The sequence below is a fragment of the Lipophrys pholis genome (genome assembly GCF_963383615.2).
Source record: "Lipophrys pholis genome assembly, chromosome: 8".
In the NCBI taxonomy this organism is placed as follows: domain Eukaryota; kingdom Metazoa; phylum Chordata; class Actinopteri; order Blenniiformes; family Blenniidae; genus Lipophrys; species Lipophrys pholis.
Genome location: NC_137630.1, coordinates 22,540,050 through 22,557,785, shown reverse-complemented (window position 1 = coordinate 22,557,785; position 17,736 = coordinate 22,540,050). Strand labels below are relative to the sequence as shown.

Here is a 17,736-nt window from a genome sequence, read left to right as displayed (position 1 = left end):
GCTCTGTTCATCATTCTTCACAGATGATCATTTGCCAGCATGTTCAAGCAAACCGTTCAACTGACATGAACTCTTATCATACAAGGTGGCAGGATGAATAGCAGTCGTAGAACGCAACCAAATACATTTGGATCGATGTTAGGTGAATTAATCTAGATCAGAGGAACAGATGAGGGTGAGATGGATTAGACAGACAAAGTGGGTATTGGACTCAGGATGTGGGAGATGATAACAGTAGTTTAGGCAGAAGATCGTGTGAGACGGAGGCAGAGAGAAGCGAAAAGGCAAAATGCTTTATGTATTTCATGGTGCCTCAAATATTATATACATTGATGCAGAGGTGCACTTTCCTAGACGTGTTTAACTGAACTGTGTGGGACAAAGTCCTGTGATTGTCTGGTGTCATGCTTAAACTGTGCATTTAAAATTTTTTTAATATAAAAGTATAGATTAGATTACATGGGGATTTAAGAACCCCGATATGCTGTTTTCTGTTTGTCATCTTTGAGCAATACTACTTACTGTGACACATTAGATTTCAACTATCCTGTAGAGTTTAGGATGAAAGTACCTCTATGACACATGTATTACCTTTGTAGTCAAAGTCCGATTTTAGTCGAATTGAAAAAAAACTTTATCGTATGTTGCGTCATCACTGTCAATACCAAAATAAAAATGCTTATTCTTACTGCAGTTTTGATCTTACTTTCTCTGTGGAGTTTGCATGTTCTCCTCCTACAGTCCAAAGACCTTCATGTGGAGATTATGAATGTGTGTTAGATTTTTCTGGAACGATGGATTCTCTTAAGTGATCACATATTTTCTCATTTGTAATCATGTGAGGAAGAAATCCACAGTTCCTACTGCATCAAGTCAGCCACTGGAGCAAACTCTGGGCGCGTCTCATCCACTCCTGGCACTTTGGCACCAAGTCTAATCTCACAACGGTTTGTATCCTTTCACAAGATAATAAAAATAATCATTCAGTATCATTCAGACACACACACACACACAGAGTTGAAACGGTTTGTTCACTTATGACAGGCACTCCCCAGGATTCATCTTTTATTACAGTCCACAACGACAAAAACCACAACATATTTACACTTACATAGATAGCAGACAAACAACTTCCACTCTTAACCCTCAATATGTCATTATGAAATGTAAAAACAAATAAATACTATTGCTGAACACGTCGTGTTTCTGAGCTCTGACTTGCTGAAGTGACCCATCAGGCATTAAACACATAGGTGACAGCACCTTGTGGGATTTTAATATATTATTCTCAGTATGTGCTTTGCTCAATGGCAACAATGAAAAATTAATGGCCTTTAATAACATATATTAAAGTGAAATTGGCAATATTCAGCTCTGATAAAAGAATTTTATGTATATATTGATATATTTAAATTAAGGCATCCACCGTGTGACATAAGAGAAAAGAATCAAGAAACTGCATCAAACACATAACTAACCTTGCAGGAAGGTGCATCTGTTATATCTCATACAAAAACAGTCTGACAAAGAATTTGAGAAAAAGTGCCAACGTTATATTAAGAGTTTCGCTACAGAAATAAAGTTTCTTTCTTTTTTTGAGAATCAAATCAGATTCCGGAACCTGCTTCAGTAACAGAACACGCGCCAGCTCTTTTTTAAAGCAGCTCTATTTAGAGCCAGGACGTCCACTCATTTAATGGAAACGATCTCTGCTTTAATTATTCGTAGAAAGCGGGTCCCGGCGTGGCCAGGATGTCCTCGTAGGGTGCGTTCTGGTGCAGCTCCAGAGCTTTTCCTTTCTTCAGCAGGAGGAAGCAGAAGAAGGTTTTTGCAGCCACTGAACGAAGTCTTCCTCTGCAGAGAGCCATTAGGCTGAAGCTGGGGTCTCTGCCGCTCCGGGTCTGCTGTAAAACACACAACATGACTGTTTGATTTCAAAGCATCAACCTCGGTGAAATCCCGGGACGAATTAAGTAAACATTTTTCTGGTTCTCCGATTAACTTTCATTCAGATTGAAGATTTATTTAAGCGGCCTACATTGATGACAGCTCACATGGTGTTGTGTTTACTTGTGTTTTTGATCGGAGCAGTTCTGTGACAAGCAAACAACTGAATGCAGAATTAACACTTCTGCTCTGAACTGACGATTAAATAGAAAATACCAAACAAACGTCACAACCACCAGCACTATCAGACTACTAAACACAGTAAGTTACAAGGTAAAAAGGTTTGTTACAAGAAAGAAAATGAATTATGTTTGTTGTGTATGATTGATGAAGACAAAGTCTTGAAATCTTAAAACTTAAAAAATCAATTAAATCACCACACCTGGGTCTTTATGATCGTTTTTAAATTCAATTATTTACTGAGAAACGTGACAAAATATGTGTCGTATTCTGGTCATACAGCGGCAAACCAACTATTATCTGAAATGGAGATAATATGCAAGAAGATGCAGGTAAAAAACTAAAACATTTGGCCACACCATAAGTTACTGTTCAAGTGAACCGTGTAGATGTTTATGTAGTAGAGAAGTTAAACAAAGAAATGTAAACACTTCTTTTGAATATTATTTATTTATTTCTTAATCTTGAGCAATAATATAGACAGTTAGTTTATACATAGGAAAAAAAAGAAATCTATGTATTTGTCTGAGATCTACTCTCCATATTAGCTGATGGTGCGGCAGCCAGCGGGTCCTCTACCTGAAAAGGTCATTATTTTGTATGTCAACGGCTAATAAATCTCATTAACTTGAGGAGAAAATGAAGGTTAATCCAACAGACTTTATTTTTTTTGACTGTTCATTCTGACTGGGGTGTTTTCATTATGTGGTACAACACTGGTCAATAGTCTTGTGTCCTTCGCCAACACGTTGTAAAAGCAAGATGACGGGTTTGTTGATTTACATTAATGTTGGAGTCTTACTTTGAGAGTCGTCAGAAGCCTCTTGGCTTGTCTGGTGGCTCTCTTCTCCTCAAAGTCCTCGCTGCTCAGAAGAGACTGCAGGTGAGAAGAACAACACACTTCAGTCAGTGATGCTGAGGTGACAGCAGCTTGTGACTCTGTTTCTCTCCGTGTGAGGTCAGACGCACCTGGGTGAGGAGTGAAGTGGACTGAGTATCCTGGTTCATGATTGATGGATGGACGAACAGCGAGTCCTCGGATGGAGGTGCTGGAAGAGACCCGTCTGAACTGGGCTCGTCCTGTTGGGCAAGACAGCGGGACGACATGATGACAATAAAATGGTGAAAACGCCTTTTCCTTTCATTACTGATGTTCACCAGGCACATTGAGGCTCACCTGGTCAAACTGCACACTGTCCTGGCAGTGGTAGTCGGTGTAATCGAGGACCGTCGGCTCAGTCATGTGGGATTTTTCAGGACTGACAGAAGAAACTTCACTGATGTTGGTGATGAAGGAGCTTGCATTCCTCGGCACTACAATGTCACAACCCAACAAAGGCAGCACAAAACACAAGATTGTAATTATTAGAAAACATCTTTTGAATGGATCATCAAAAAGAAAGTTGTCTACCTTCTTGTTCCTCTTGACGCATCTCTTCCACCTCCTCACACACGCTGTGAGATTTCATCTGAAAGACTCTGTGGGAGAAGAACTGCAAAGGCAAAATGTTATTATGGGGGTTTTGTGCAGTGACATGTATTGTGTGGACACAATAAGAACTGTGGTATATAGTTAGTTGTGTTGTGTTTCCTCAAAAGTCCTTAAAAACACTCCAATTCAACTAATTATATAGCGCCACATACAACAGTCATTTCTAGGTGCTTTTAACAGAGAAACTCAACAAACTTAATGCAACAAGTTAATGTCTGTTTCGCCTCAACTTTGTCATAAGGTTGGTAGTATGTGAGTCAAACTGATTGATTTGAATGATTAAATATGAATTAAAACAAAAACTAAAAGATGAGTGCTTGTAAAGAAGTGTAAGTTTATATATGACAGTCACTTCTTAACCATATCATCGGGTGCCACCTCTCGTTTTGCTGGTCGAATACATCTCAACTTTATAAAAGTAATAATCACAATTTGTTAATGGATTTAATGCCGAGTGAAATCCTTCGTCAACACTGGATTCCGAGTCAATTCAAATGACATCAGCGCCTGAATTTGACATTTCAGTTTCCTTTTCTCAACTGGGAAGAATTAAACATGTTCATCGTTCTAACTGAGACAAAACAGTTTTGTTTCTTTAAGACGCAGCCATTCGTGTAGACTATTACCTCCTTTGTGTATGGGCTCACTATAAATGAACACGGCTGTGAAAACAGCTTGTCTGCTCCTCCGTTCTCCTTCCAGTGCATGAGCTCCGCCGTCGGAGGAGCCAGCTCCAAAGGAGCAACCAGATCTGAATAGTCACTCAGCTGCTGTGCGATGAAGTCGTTGCTCAGCTCTTTAACGTTGTCCACCACCAACTTACGTCGTCTTTTGCCTCTCTTTCTCTCAGAGATTGCTGAAGATAAGACAATATCAGAGCGAGTTCGGTTTCAAGTATCCAGAATGAAACATTTATTCAGTTGTGTGTGTGTGTGTGTGTGTGTGGGGCAGAACAACAATCAGAATTTAAGTGCTCACGAGTGACGGTGACCGGTTCCAGGGCAAAAGCTTCTTCCTCATTAGCAAGCAGTGTCATCTGGTGGCTTGTGGGAGTCTCCATCACTACACGCTGTCTGCTCTCAGTTTCTGGATATCTCATGGAGCCTTCTTCTTCTTTTTTTAAAGAGTAAAAAAAAAAAAATCAAAAATTATTTGCTGCTGTGACATCAAACAAAACCATCACGACAGAGCTGCTCCTCACGTGGAGGTGAACATCTCAATCACCTTGTTGATCATTTTGTGCGTCGTGCTCCATATTCACACTTTGAGGCTCTTCTGAGATGAAGTGCGTCAGCGCGGGGTGGTCACTGGAGTTTGTCAAAAAGTCTGCAAAGTGAGCAATAATAACATGCAGTCTGGAATAATGTTATAGTAGTGCTACTGTTCAGACCACCTCCTTGTCAATGTGTCAGGCCCAAATTATATTCCATTCAGTCTTCTGTCAAGAATGAGTCGCAAGGTTTAAGTCTGGGTTAGAAAATCTGGCTTGAGCTGCAAGTGCAAATCACTAATGCAAAAAAACAAAACAAAACTCAGGACTGACTAATGAAAATGATTTTGAGTGGCACTATAGAGAGTTCTTCATCAGTACAGCTAAAATGAATAATACAATTATTATTCAAATAAACACAAATATGTTCTGAACAGAAAAAAATCTGAATATAAGTTCTATTTTTACAAGTTTATAATTAGAACGCTTCACTGATCACCTTTTCAATATAACAGAGCTAAATTTCCTGGTGTTCTGTAAAGTAACTGCAGATGCTGGGGGTTTCTAACCAGTGATGTACGACACTGAAAGCAGATTTAGTTTGTTCATTACAGAAACTGACAAAATGAGTCATTTTTAAAATGTTTCCCCCTGTAAAGATACTCACCAATGGAGCATTACTGTCTGACACCTAAGTAAAGGTGCGTTTACGCATAACGACGACCATCCTAGAATTGCACGAATCTCAATTCCTGACGGCGGATCACAATATATATATCGTGACCCGCGGTCATTCAGCAAAGTGAATGCTGTCAACACCACACATCACAACTAATCGACACGCTGAGCTGCAATCTTCACGAATCCAGAGGATTCTTGATATTCTTCGAAGATTCTTGTGGCAGCCAAAAACATGCTCCACGAATGTCACTCACCTACACGCTCATTTAAGACCCATATTCAGATGCATTACGGCACATAAAGAATGTCAGGAATGTGCCAGGAATTACGTTAAAATGACTTTCGTAACTCACCATGCCGATGTGTAAACGCGCCTTAAGTCAGAAACCCAGAAGTTGTTAGAATATACAACAAGACCTGCTTGTATACAATCAAAAGATTACCAAGAAGATCCAGTTCTCTATCCTCATCTCCAAATTGATCTCCATGTTGTGTGAAGCTGTGAAAGCTTATGTCAAGCAGATTGCTTGTGTAGCCTTGAGGCTCTTCTAGTGGACATCAAATGAAAGAGAAAAGAGGAAAAAAGAAATAAAATCACAAAGTTAGTGTCAGACATTGGCAGGAAACCCTGAACCGTTATAGTGTGAAATCACATGAGTCATCGAAACAGTGGTTCCTTTATTTACTATTGCTCATCATGAGATGATGGGGGTGAAAGGTTAAATGCAAGACAGATTAGCAATAAAATACAAGAGACTTCAGATTATTCTAACAGTCTGAAAAGCAGTGTGTTTCTTACCAAAATCGTTGACGGTCAATAAGGTGGTTTCAAACTGCTCTTTCATAGTGATTTCCTCTGATCGACTCTGGTTCAGTGAAAAATGTTCGGCAATGTCGGTGTTGCTGTCAACATAGGGTGAGCATAGACACAATCTTTGTTCATTAGGTATAAAAAACATTTATCCATCCTTCACAAATTCATGACACAATCTTCACATCGGTGATAATCAATCTGCATTTATAATCATGAGGATTTTTTAAAAGTACACTTCAACTACTGTCAAACTTTACCTGAGTGGCAGCTGGTCGTCAAAAGTATTAAAACCTTCAACCAAGGTAATTGCTTTAATTGTTGCTTCTAGTCCCTCTTCAGGTAAATCGGTCTGTCCTGGAGTGTTAAACGAAAAGATGAAAATGATGCAGAAATGTTCTGTGTTCAGGAGTTTGAGAGGAACAAGTGATCCATCTTAAGAGATTCAATAAAAACTAACAAGACAGTGTTCTGTCATTCTGAGGATGTTAAGTATGAAAATCACTAGTGAATTAGCAAACAGCTGATAGAAAACAGCTTCTGGCTGTAGCAGCCGAATTGGTCCCCTCCAACTACACAACTTCTTCTGAAGACTTGAGGTACAATGACCCAACAGCCCTTAGTTTTGATTTGCACTACTATTCATTCCTTTTACTTTTCTTCTGTTTTAACTGCCTGCTTGATCTAATAAAGATTTGGTAAATCATTTTGAAACAATTACAACAGAATAGACTGGCTAAGTTTCTCTCTTCACCACCCTCTGTTGGTCGTTAGTAAATTCATCCATCTGTCCGTCCATCCATCCAAACGGGTGCCAAACCATTTCAGTAATGAGGGCACATGGAGCTCAATTTAATCTTGAGTGAGCCAGACCAGTAAAACAGAAGGATATTAACTGTTCAATACACATTTTGTTACATTTAAAACATTTCCTTTTGCTTAAGCGCAAATAAATTATGAAAACATCTACATTTAGTTTCATATCTTTTTACGAAATCTGTACACGTTGAATAATCTTGAGAGAAATAACATCACCTTCAATAGTGTTCCATACCTTTTGATCGATCGATAGATAGATAGATAGATAGATAGATAGATAGATAGATAGATAGATAGATAGATAGATAGATAGATAGATAGATAGATAGATAGATAGATAGATAGATAGATAGATAGATAGATAGATAGATAGATAGATAGATAGATAGATAGATAGATAGATAGATAGATAGATAGATAGATAGATAGATAGATAGATAGGTAGGTAGGTAGGTAGGTAGGTAGGTAGGTAGGTAGGTAGGTAGGTATGTATGTATGTATGTATGTATGTATAGAAAAAGTTCCATGAGCAGAATTTTGCCACCTGTGGCATCTTTGTGTGTTACTCACATTTCAATGCTTGTTGGCACTGACAAAACAAATGGGGTGTGTTACCTGGCCTGAATGCCAATTTAGCTTTGACCAGGGCATTGTTGCAGTCTTTGAGCAGGTAATTTGCTTTCCTTGAGTAGATTTTGACCACACCGAGGAGCAGATGTCCAGATGTCCTCAAACCAATTTTCATCTGCAAAGGCAAGCGAAAGTCACACCTCATTGGAGCTGTCACACAGCTTATCAAATCAGTCAATCAATAGAAAATGTATTGAGAAAATATTTGAGTGACGACAGGAAAATGTTTACGATCATTACCATTGGCCACAGTTTCAATGCATCCACTGGACCTTTTAAACGTTTGGTTTGATGAATAAAAGACGATGCATCCTTTCTTTGTGCACAGGCAGTCCCAATCATTAGAAAATACTGGCTTTGCAAAGGTTACTTCCAAAAGAACTTAAAACAATGAGATCCTGAGCTTCCCAATAAACTAAATACACCCAGTTTTTAAGTGTACGTTTTTATACAAAGGGAATATAATAATTCACAATATATACAGACATCCAATGTTGTGTCTTAGTCCGTGCTACTTATGTTATTTTTATATATATATATATATATATGCATATGGTTTGGAAGGGTGGACTTACCTTTGGTGAGAGGATGTCTCTGATGGTTGTTTCCAGGTTGCATTCAAACACATTGGCTTTGGTGAGCTTCTTCTCCCAGTGAGCTGCCAGCCAGATCTTAGCTAATGGGCCTCGCTTGGACGTGAAGAGCTGAGTGTAAAACATTGTGGACTCGTCGCGGACACCTGTTACAAACATATCGGTGTATTTTAATGCAATTCAGCTACACAAGGTAAGGCTAATACACCTGAAATGGGCCTAAATGAGGTTGAGCTTTCAGGGTCAATTTTAGCTCAAAGGTAAATAATAAATAGCCATAGTTCCTCCGATATTCAGACATAAACACAAATGCCACATACTTTTGCGTGATATTCATGAGGCCATTAAAGCCAGAAAGTGTTGTTTTTGCAAACATGTCGTGTAAAAAAAAAACGTCAGAAAGCACCTACCTTAAATTTGAAAATGCCGCGTTTTGACACCACTGGCGCGAGGAGGCGGTAACCAGGAAACGTCACAAAACACGGGAACGACTATCAAATATTAATTTATTTTTTATTTACATTTTTTTCAGTTTATCGATATCAAACACAATTTTGAGTAATGTAATATTTATTGAGATTTTTATTGTCGTTTTAAATGGGACTCGAACCAGATCCACAATGAAGGTTGGAAGTACGCGTCGTGTTTCATTCAATTCTCAGTGCAACTTTGACCGGAGTAAATATATGATCAACCAGACTAACTTAGAATATATGTTAAGGTGTCTCGGGCATTTTAAACGCACTTTCAAAGGGGATGAGACGTTTTTAATCCTCTATGAATCATCTCAAGGGAAGACCCAAAGGCCTAATGCTATTCTGATTGTATACACTAGAGGGCATCAAGCACCAAGAAGATATCACCTGTGCTGTCAGTATCCATCTTTTATAATCAGGTTTGTGGATCTGGACCTTATCTCAGCTGACTGTTGGACATGGCAGTGCACACATAAAATAGATTAGAATAGAATAGAATAGAATAGAATTACTTTCTTGATTGTTGGACTGTGGAGGAAACCAAAATACCCAGAGAAAATACACCCATGTAATGGTGGAACATACAAATATCACATAGAAAGTTTAAGTCAAATCATTGACATTTCTATGATGCCACTACACTTTTTTGCAGCCCCTCAATTTTCCATGTGGATTTGTAAAGGTGGACCAAGAGTGAAGTGCCAGTTTAAGGCAAGGGCTTTAGTAAAATATGTAACATTTACAGACTTGAGTCAAAGTTTTATGTTTATACATTCATTCATTCATTCATTCATTCATACATACATACATACATACATACATACATACATACATACATACATACATACATACATACATACATACATACATACATACATACATACATACATACATACATACAGACAGCAAGTGGTTGTCACAATAGTGGGGGGATTCGATTAGAAGTTATTGTGATTATTGAGCAATGAATAGATTGTTTAATGATGACTTATTATATGATGTGTAAATTAAAGTTACTTGTATAACATAGCACCTTTTTGCTACTTGAGCAGTCTCAACAGGCTTTACATGATCAGTCACATTCACATTCACCTCTCCAATTAGCACCACAATGACCTACATGAACATGCATTAGTGGAGACTTACCTGTATACCTATTTACAGTTCACCAAGGTGATATGTTTACTTATGATGTGAGGATTGTTTATTAATAATTTTAGCCAGCCATAGCAATATAGTCAAGTCAATAAGTGCTTGAAGTGGATGAAGCAGGCTGATATTGAGACAAACATGATGTAAATACTAGAAAATTACAAAGGAAATTTTGTGTGCCTGCCTCTCCTCTGATGTCCTCCATGAGGTGCCTCTCCCATCCACTTAGCATGTGACATTTTTTCAGAGTTTTTTGGAATTTCTTTGGAAAAGGTAGGTCGAATCGTTAGTAAAGGTCATATTCACAAAGATTCTGCACATTCTGATGTGCTTTTTGGGTCCATGCTCTCAACAGTGCAGAAAAAAACGGCAGAAAAATAATACAATTAAACTGCAGCCTAGGATAGTAATCTTTGTGCCTCCCCTCTTAAAGAGGCAGGCACAAGAATAATAGTTTTTGTAAAAATATGGATTTCATCTTTCATATTTCTGGTTCTGAGGTTTTCTATAAAAGACCTTTCTCTCCGTAGCTCTAGAGGGAGGTTGCACTGCTGCCTGGTACACAGGCCACATTTTGAAATGTCTACACTTATACGATGATAATTTCATGGTGAAATGATATTAAGATTTGCAATTGAAAAGCTGCAACTCCAAAATTCTTTTGGCCAAAATGAAATTAGTTTTCTGATCTGACTCGGGAGAGGCTTTATATTTTCATGTGAATTCCATGTTCAGATAGTTTTTTTCTAGCTTCGCATTATTGTAAATCTAACAGCTTGCAGGAGTACACTCTGATAACTCACTGTGTTTCGATCAATAGAAAACAGTGTTGTGCTGACGTCAGCCTGAAGCCACCAGACGTGACTGGAGGTGCCTCAGATTGAAGGTAAGGTGGAGATGCTGAAGCCCAGAGAAGTCCTCTGATCTCATTGTTCTCTCTTTTCATTTACCCATGGTTCTTACGCTCTGCCTCTTTCCCACGCAGAGACTGAAACATGCCAAAGTAAATGATCATTTAACTGTGTGCCAGAGGTCGAGGTCCTGTATGAGAGCAGCTGGTATTCCATGTCATGATGTGGATTTATTGAAACTCATTTTAAAAAAGGTTTTTTGAAAAAAAATTTAATTGGACATATGCCAATATGTGTAAAAACATCATATGGGAGGGGGTAAACTGAACAATACTTATTTGAGAAATCACTGCTGAAATTCAGCTTATTTATATATTTGGGTAAACTCCAGAAAAAGCGACGCATTGTACGCTGTAATAGTGTTTACTGAACTCAAACCATCTGTCCCTCTAAAATCAAATTGTACAGTTCAGTATCAATACTCTCAAGTGATCATTATTTTTGGATTGGCAGTAAGTTTCAAAAAGGCCCTCGACCAGTCTGCCAGTTCCCACAAGTTTCTCACAATGTTATGTTTGCCATTATTTTCCTTTCAATTCCTCCTCTGGCTGTTTCTCACTGCCTACTTGTAATGGTTGCCAATGAAACGCTTATCCATATCCCTGTTTTTCTTTTCTTTTTTTCTTTTTTCAAGTGGGGGGAAAATACATTTCTCTGCATCTAAGTTGATCCTTCACGCATATTTGCTTATGCTCCCCGCTGGCAGGAGGTTCGCCTTTTCATTTCATTCCAACTCTGATAGAAGTGGATCACTTCAAAAGATAGCTTTGCGTCATATAGATATAGATTTCAATGTTTTGTATTTTCTAAGACTTTAACATAGAACCATCTTCCATCTGGGCTTCAGAATGCAGATGTATACCATCTTGTTCAATCAAGCATTAATTTAAACATAATTCGAATGAATGGCTAGAAACGCATCAAAAACACATTTTTGTGTTTTTATGTGAATAAGTGATTGCGGAGATTAGATGATTACAAAACCAGAGCAACTTGCTGCTATTTATGGTAATTATTCAATATGGTTTAATCAAAAATGGTATATATTTTTTTGCCTTTGTTGAAAAAGTGAGAGCAGTTTTCTTTTTAGCCTGAGGAAATGGTGCAGATCAACCGAGGAATTTTAAGTGGAGACCGCTCCATGGTGCCTCCTGTAATGTCAATACACTCCTTTTTGTAGAAAATTAGATCGCCTGTGAATTTAAACCCGCTGTGCTCTCAAGTTAATGAACATTTTTCAAAGTAACACTTCCTCCAAGAAAATGATCAGAAATAACGGGCAAAAAAAGTGTCTTCTTTTCACAAAAGTTATTCTGTATTCACCTGCTTTAGTGTATTTTACAGCTGTTTCATGTCTGGCATTCTTTCCAGTTTGAAAGGTTTCCTGGAAGAAAATGCAGCATTCTGTTCCAGGAAAAGAAGGAAGAAAAAAACCCAACAGTTACTGAATGTTTTTACATCTTTAGTAATTAAGGCTTCACAAAAATCAGTTTGGATGATGACAAATACATACTTTACGCTTTCATATATACACATTAAACCACACAGCACAGTAGCACATCAAAGATAGAGCAGATCACTATAGCACAGTGCTGTTTGTGTTTTTAGAACTACTCTTGTTACTGACATGCAGGATAAGACTTGATTGTCACCATCATTGATTTAAATCCAAAGAGGCATTGTTTTCATTTTGTATGTATTCAAATGGACAGTTAATGTACAATTGTACAAGTTTTAACAGGGAATAAAGACTTAAAATAGTCAAATAAAAACTAAAATCACCTTTAACATTTTTTAATGACCTCTTTTGCCTATAATTGTATTCAGGCTGCACAGACTTGTGTTGATTTAATGAACGTAGAATTGTCTAAAAGTGGGAAATGAATAAGTGCTTTAAAAAAAATAAAAATAAAATAAAAATGCACCCAATATCATTGAGTTTCTGTTAAAAAGTCTGAAATGGTGGTGAATCTTGACAGTGACTGGATGGACTTACTGTGGATGTCCTGGGGACCATTGAAATGACTCATGTATGGGTGCAAAGCTCTATTGCTGGCCGTTCTTCTACTTTTTTTTCTTTTTTTTTAAAACATCTTCTTGATATTGTAAAATGTCCAGGAGTAATTTTAATGTTGCATGGTAAATCCTTTCAGCTGTGAAAGGATGGGAATATAAGGGTTAATGTAGTGTAAAAGGGCTTAAGAATTTTGTATACAGATACGTTGAGAATCAATTCAAAATGTGTAGAGCATCAACAAGAAATAAATATTTGCGATCAGGGACCCTCATGGTGTTCGTTAAAAAAACATTTTCCCCTGTTCTTTTCTTGAAAAAAAGGACAGTACACTCCTTCCACAGTCTGCAAAATCTTGTTGTATTCCAGTTACTGTAATTTCTCATCAAATCAAATTGAGCTGAAATCACCTCAAATGCCAGAGATCTAGAGAAGACAGGGCCTAAAGAACTAACCCTACAGAAGAAAACAAAAGCTGCGGTCCCACCCTGCAGTACGTGCTGGAGCGGGGCGGGCCAGAACGGTACGGTACGGCAAAGCACCCAGACCCAACTCTATTGCGCGGTCCCCAGAGAGTACGTTTAAAACGTAGGCGTCATTGTGAACGATGCAGGTATGTGTTGCCATTACGCAACAGTAGTCGGACGAACAACACGGCTCAGGCGGCTGTCTGAGTAAAGCCTTGAACCTCCTTTCTCTGTGAGCTTAAACTCTGTCATTTTGAACAGCAGCGTCCAGCTCCTGTTGAATCTCCTCCTCTCCTGTCACTGAGAGGAGCGTCAGCACCTTTGGTTGGGACCGCGGCTAAAGTAACCAGTGTTGGTGTTCTATTAATATGTTTTTAGATTGCTGTCTTTGGTATAGACAAATGACTGCTGGCTACATGTTCCAGGGAAGCGCTGCCATGCACTAAAGTAGTACTCCACCTGAATCTGTCGAAATCTTTTCGGTATCAAATCCTCGACCCCTGTAGTGGCTGCTAAAAGTTGGCTGTTTCACTCTTACTGGAGAAACAGTGGCTGTCAGATTGATTTCATATCTCTGTTACAATAGATCCCACTGGTGACAAGGACATCAGTGCAGACAGTTGAGCCTGCAGGGGGCGAGTACATTGATTTGGATGGAACCACTCTCCATACATATAGTTACACATGTCCTTCACTTTCCTAATCCTCTTTGAAATACTTTTCAGTGGTGAACCCCTTCTTGTTTTGTTTGCTTTGGTGAGATATTAAACACATTTCACCCCATGCTGCATACAAAAGTAGATATTTTACTAATTAACCTTGGAGCAGCAGGGGTTCCACAGTCATACACTCTGCTCCCCTAGAATTCAGTTGAATGTCAGAGCATTTGAATTAAACAGGAAACAAACCGGCATATCCTTCTAGACATTACAAATGTGAATTTCTGTGGCACATTTTCTTAGATGAACTAGGCAGAGTGCAGATTCTTTGAATCCCAAGCGTTTCCCAAGAAAAAGTCTTTCAGTTTCTTAGTGGAGATGCAATCTTAGGTCCTTGTGAGTCTGTGTTGTTACCATGCTGTGGCATCTTGTGGAAACCACAAGTTGTACTATATTTGTCTTTTTGAAAAACGTGTCCCTTTTCGTTTGTGTCATGAATAGCGGTGGTTGCGCCACTAGAGGAAATTAGCCTGTGGTTCGACTGAAAGGCGGCTGACTGTCACCTCAGTGTAGGTGGAACCGGTCAGGATGCAGGCAGTCCTTTGGGGCGGAGTCACATGACACAGTGCTGTGCTCTCTGTGCAGTGCAGACAGGTCCCGTAGCTCTCCTGCTGTCCATTTGAGAAGCGCGTGGAGACACTCGTGTCTTTGTTGCGCTGCGAGGTGGATCCAAAATGTTCTTTGGGCTCCAACTGGGGGCTTCCCCTGTAGATCATCTGTCGTAACATGGACGAGTCTCTGTACAAACACTCGCGGAAGTTGGGTTTACACAGCAGGTAGACCATTGGGTTGTAGACGGTGGAGGACTTGGCAAATATGGCTGCCAAGGCGAATGCAGTCGGTGGAACCTCTGTGGCGTCTCCGAAAGCAGCCCACATGGCCACCACAGCATACGGAGTCCAGGCACAGAGGAATCCGATGCATACTGCAACTGATAGCTGTGGAAAAGAAGCATTCGCACACACACGGACAAACATGAGTACACATATAACACCAAAGCTGCAACAAGACCTCAAATCACCCACATAGTATGGCTTTGGTGCTAATGCTACTTTACTGTAGCTTCACTGATATATCACTCAATTCTCAGTGTTTTGTTATGACCAACACTATTGCAAACAAACATAAATGATGCTGATGAAGAAAATTACTCCAGCATTTTGTCCTGGTGTAGCAGAGACTGCTTCATATGCGTGAGAGAATAATGCAAAGATAGAGAAAAGAATCAGCAGTACATTGCTATAGCCTCTAAAAAATGTATCGTCTCATATCCTACTTATATGCTCTCAACTGTAAAACCTGAAGTCAGTGATGCTGAAGCAACACACTCATATCTTCTGACCTTAACGATAAGAGCGTGGGCGTTGGTGGTCTTGGTCTGCGGTGACACATGCTGCTGCACGGCCTGACGGGACCCCCGCACGGTCAGCAGTATGAAGGTGTAGGAGAGGAAAATGACGGTGCAGGGCAGTGAATAGCAAAAGACGAAAAGGCAGATAATGTAAGATAAAGCCAGAAGCTCATGGTTGGGCGCGTGCCAGTCGATGCAGCAGGCCGTGCCATAGGGTTCAGGGCCGTAACGTCCCCACCGAGCCAGTGGCCCCACAGCAAACACAGAGGCATAAAACCAGACTCCAGCCAGCAGGAGACGGGCGTGTGAAGAGGAGAACTTGTTACCTGATGAGGGAGGAGAAAGAGAACTGATTCTTTGTCACGTATAGACATGATCTGTATTGTACACTGTCTGGGAATCAGATCAATCGACGGTTGATCTTCATTTCTGTGGTGTAGTAGAGCCAGCCTCTTGTTATGCTCGGTAAAATCATAATTTGTGTCATAATTATTGAATGATGGAACGTCATCAAGATTGCAACAAAGAGCTTTTTGCTGTCTCTCCTCTACTTTTCTCTCTTTCTAACCCCAACTGGATCAGTAGAAAGCCTCCACCTCTGAGGCTGCTTATTCAAAGGTTTCTTTCTGTTAACCGGGAGTTTTTTCCTTTCCTCTGTCCCCTGTCCTTGCTCCTTGAGGAGACTATGCTGTAATTGGCACTACTTAGATACAATTGAATTGAATTGGACTATAAAGAGATTGACATAATGTCTATTTTATCCTGCTGTTCACAAATAGGCCAGCACATGTGAGAGGGACAACATTTTCAGTCTTTGCATATGAGTAGTGAAGCTCCAACATCAAGGTTCTCACATCTGCACAAAGGCTTATTTTAAAACCTGTATGCTTACTTGTTAAACTATTTCTCTGGGAGGATTGATTTATGGAATTAGGCAAACATGACACTCTTACCTGCAATAATTCCCTTTTTTTAATCCGTTCTTTTTATTTATTGTTTTTTGTTTTTTTAGCTAAAAGGTCCAGATCTATATTCCTCTTTCTGCCAATTTATTCTTTATCTGTTTGCATCTCTAAACTGCTGCTTTCATACTTTTAGTGACCCAAACGGGTGATTTTATTAAGCCCCACTACCCCATACCAATAGGACCGGTTAAAAAACACACTGCTGTTGAGTTTGGCTGACAACATTTGAATATTCTGGGATTATCTGCTCACCATGGCTAGGGAAGCAGACTTTAAGGCAGCACACTGAGGAGAGGGCAGTGAGGTTTGTCAGGCTGCATAAACCAAAGAGCACTCCACACATAGCATAGAGCTGGCAGGTAGTTTCTCCAAACAGCCACCTGTACACACAGTCACAGAGCGCAGGTCAAGATTCGGACACTCAGAAAACATTTGCTCAATATCTAATTAACTATTTACCATGAAATTACTAAATCATTATTTGTAATCAAAGTAGTTTCCATTTAGTCAATTAGATGTTCTCAGAGAAATAATTAATTCCAAAGATGAGACAAAAACGAATTTAGAGATACCTGTGTACAAAAGCTGATGGTATAGCCAGCGGAAATAAAGTGAGCGTCATTCCAAGGTCGCTTATAGAAAGATTGATGATGAAGAACTCTGCTGGTTTCAAGGTTGAACGCTTGTGATAAGCAACAAGTAGCAGAATGCAGTTGCCTATGAGAGACAGAATGCCTGAGGAGAGAAAGAGATCGAGCCAGGGTCAAGATGCATGAAGTTAACGTAAACACAAAGACAGCAGCGGTTGGCTCGGCTTGGGCACTCACAAAACACGCTGTAGAGGGAACCCATGAGGATGTCGTACTCCTTGGAGATGGTGGAGGCAAACACAGCAGATGTGTCTGAATCATTTCCCATCTAAAATGTAAACACAAGCACTCAGATGAGTTAACTGTTAATAATGCGCCGAATGACGGGAAGAATTTACCAAAACTCGCTGTCTACTCATGATAGAGGAGGCCTAAATGAAGTTTCTTAGCGGAGATCAAATTTAATGTTGAATGTGTGTTAAATTATGCATGTGAATACCACATTTTTGCTGTAAGGTTTCAATATTTGAAATGAAATCACTGCCAATTTTGTGATACATTTAAGACACTCCCTATTATCTGCAGTGTAAGCTGTGCCTCCCTACTGTCTCTGTTGTGCAATATCTCCAGCCAACTGGATCAGATATATAAATAAATGAAAATGCTTTGAAGAAAATAATCATAATCCTCTGCAAAAGATGAGGACCATTCGTATTAAATATAAATAT

General features: G+C 39.3%; 2 protein-coding genes across 2 annotated transcripts; both read right to left on the bottom strand.

The window, feature by feature from the left end:
- Nucleotides 1-1,034: 1,034 nt before the first annotated feature.
- rad21l1 (RAD21 cohesin complex component like 1) lies at nt 1,035-8,489 on the bottom strand (the record flags this gene model as incomplete). Its single annotated transcript, XM_080468548.1, has 11 exons — nt 1,035-1,901; nt 2,930-3,004; nt 3,097-3,207; nt 3,305-3,441; nt 3,539-3,620; nt 4,246-4,475; nt 4,598-4,732; nt 6,310-6,413; nt 6,582-6,678; nt 7,756-7,885; nt 8,346-8,489. 11 exons carry the CDS (start codon nt 8,487-8,489, stop codon nt 1,719-1,721), a joined length of 1,428 nt encoding a protein of 475 aa, XP_080324674.1. The 3' UTR covers nt 1,035-1,718.
- A 4,505-nt stretch (nt 8,490-12,994) lies between these two features.
- On the bottom strand, nt 12,995-17,336 carry LOC308112937 (opsin-5-like; the record flags this gene model as incomplete). The annotated part of the gene is given in 5 exon segments (XM_080468771.1): nt 12,995-15,040; nt 15,445-15,779; nt 16,671-16,798; nt 16,991-17,177; nt 17,180-17,336. Coding segments are annotated over 5 exon segments (1,290 nt in total). The 3' UTR covers nt 12,995-14,557.
- Nucleotides 17,337-17,736: the final 400 nt, after the last annotated feature.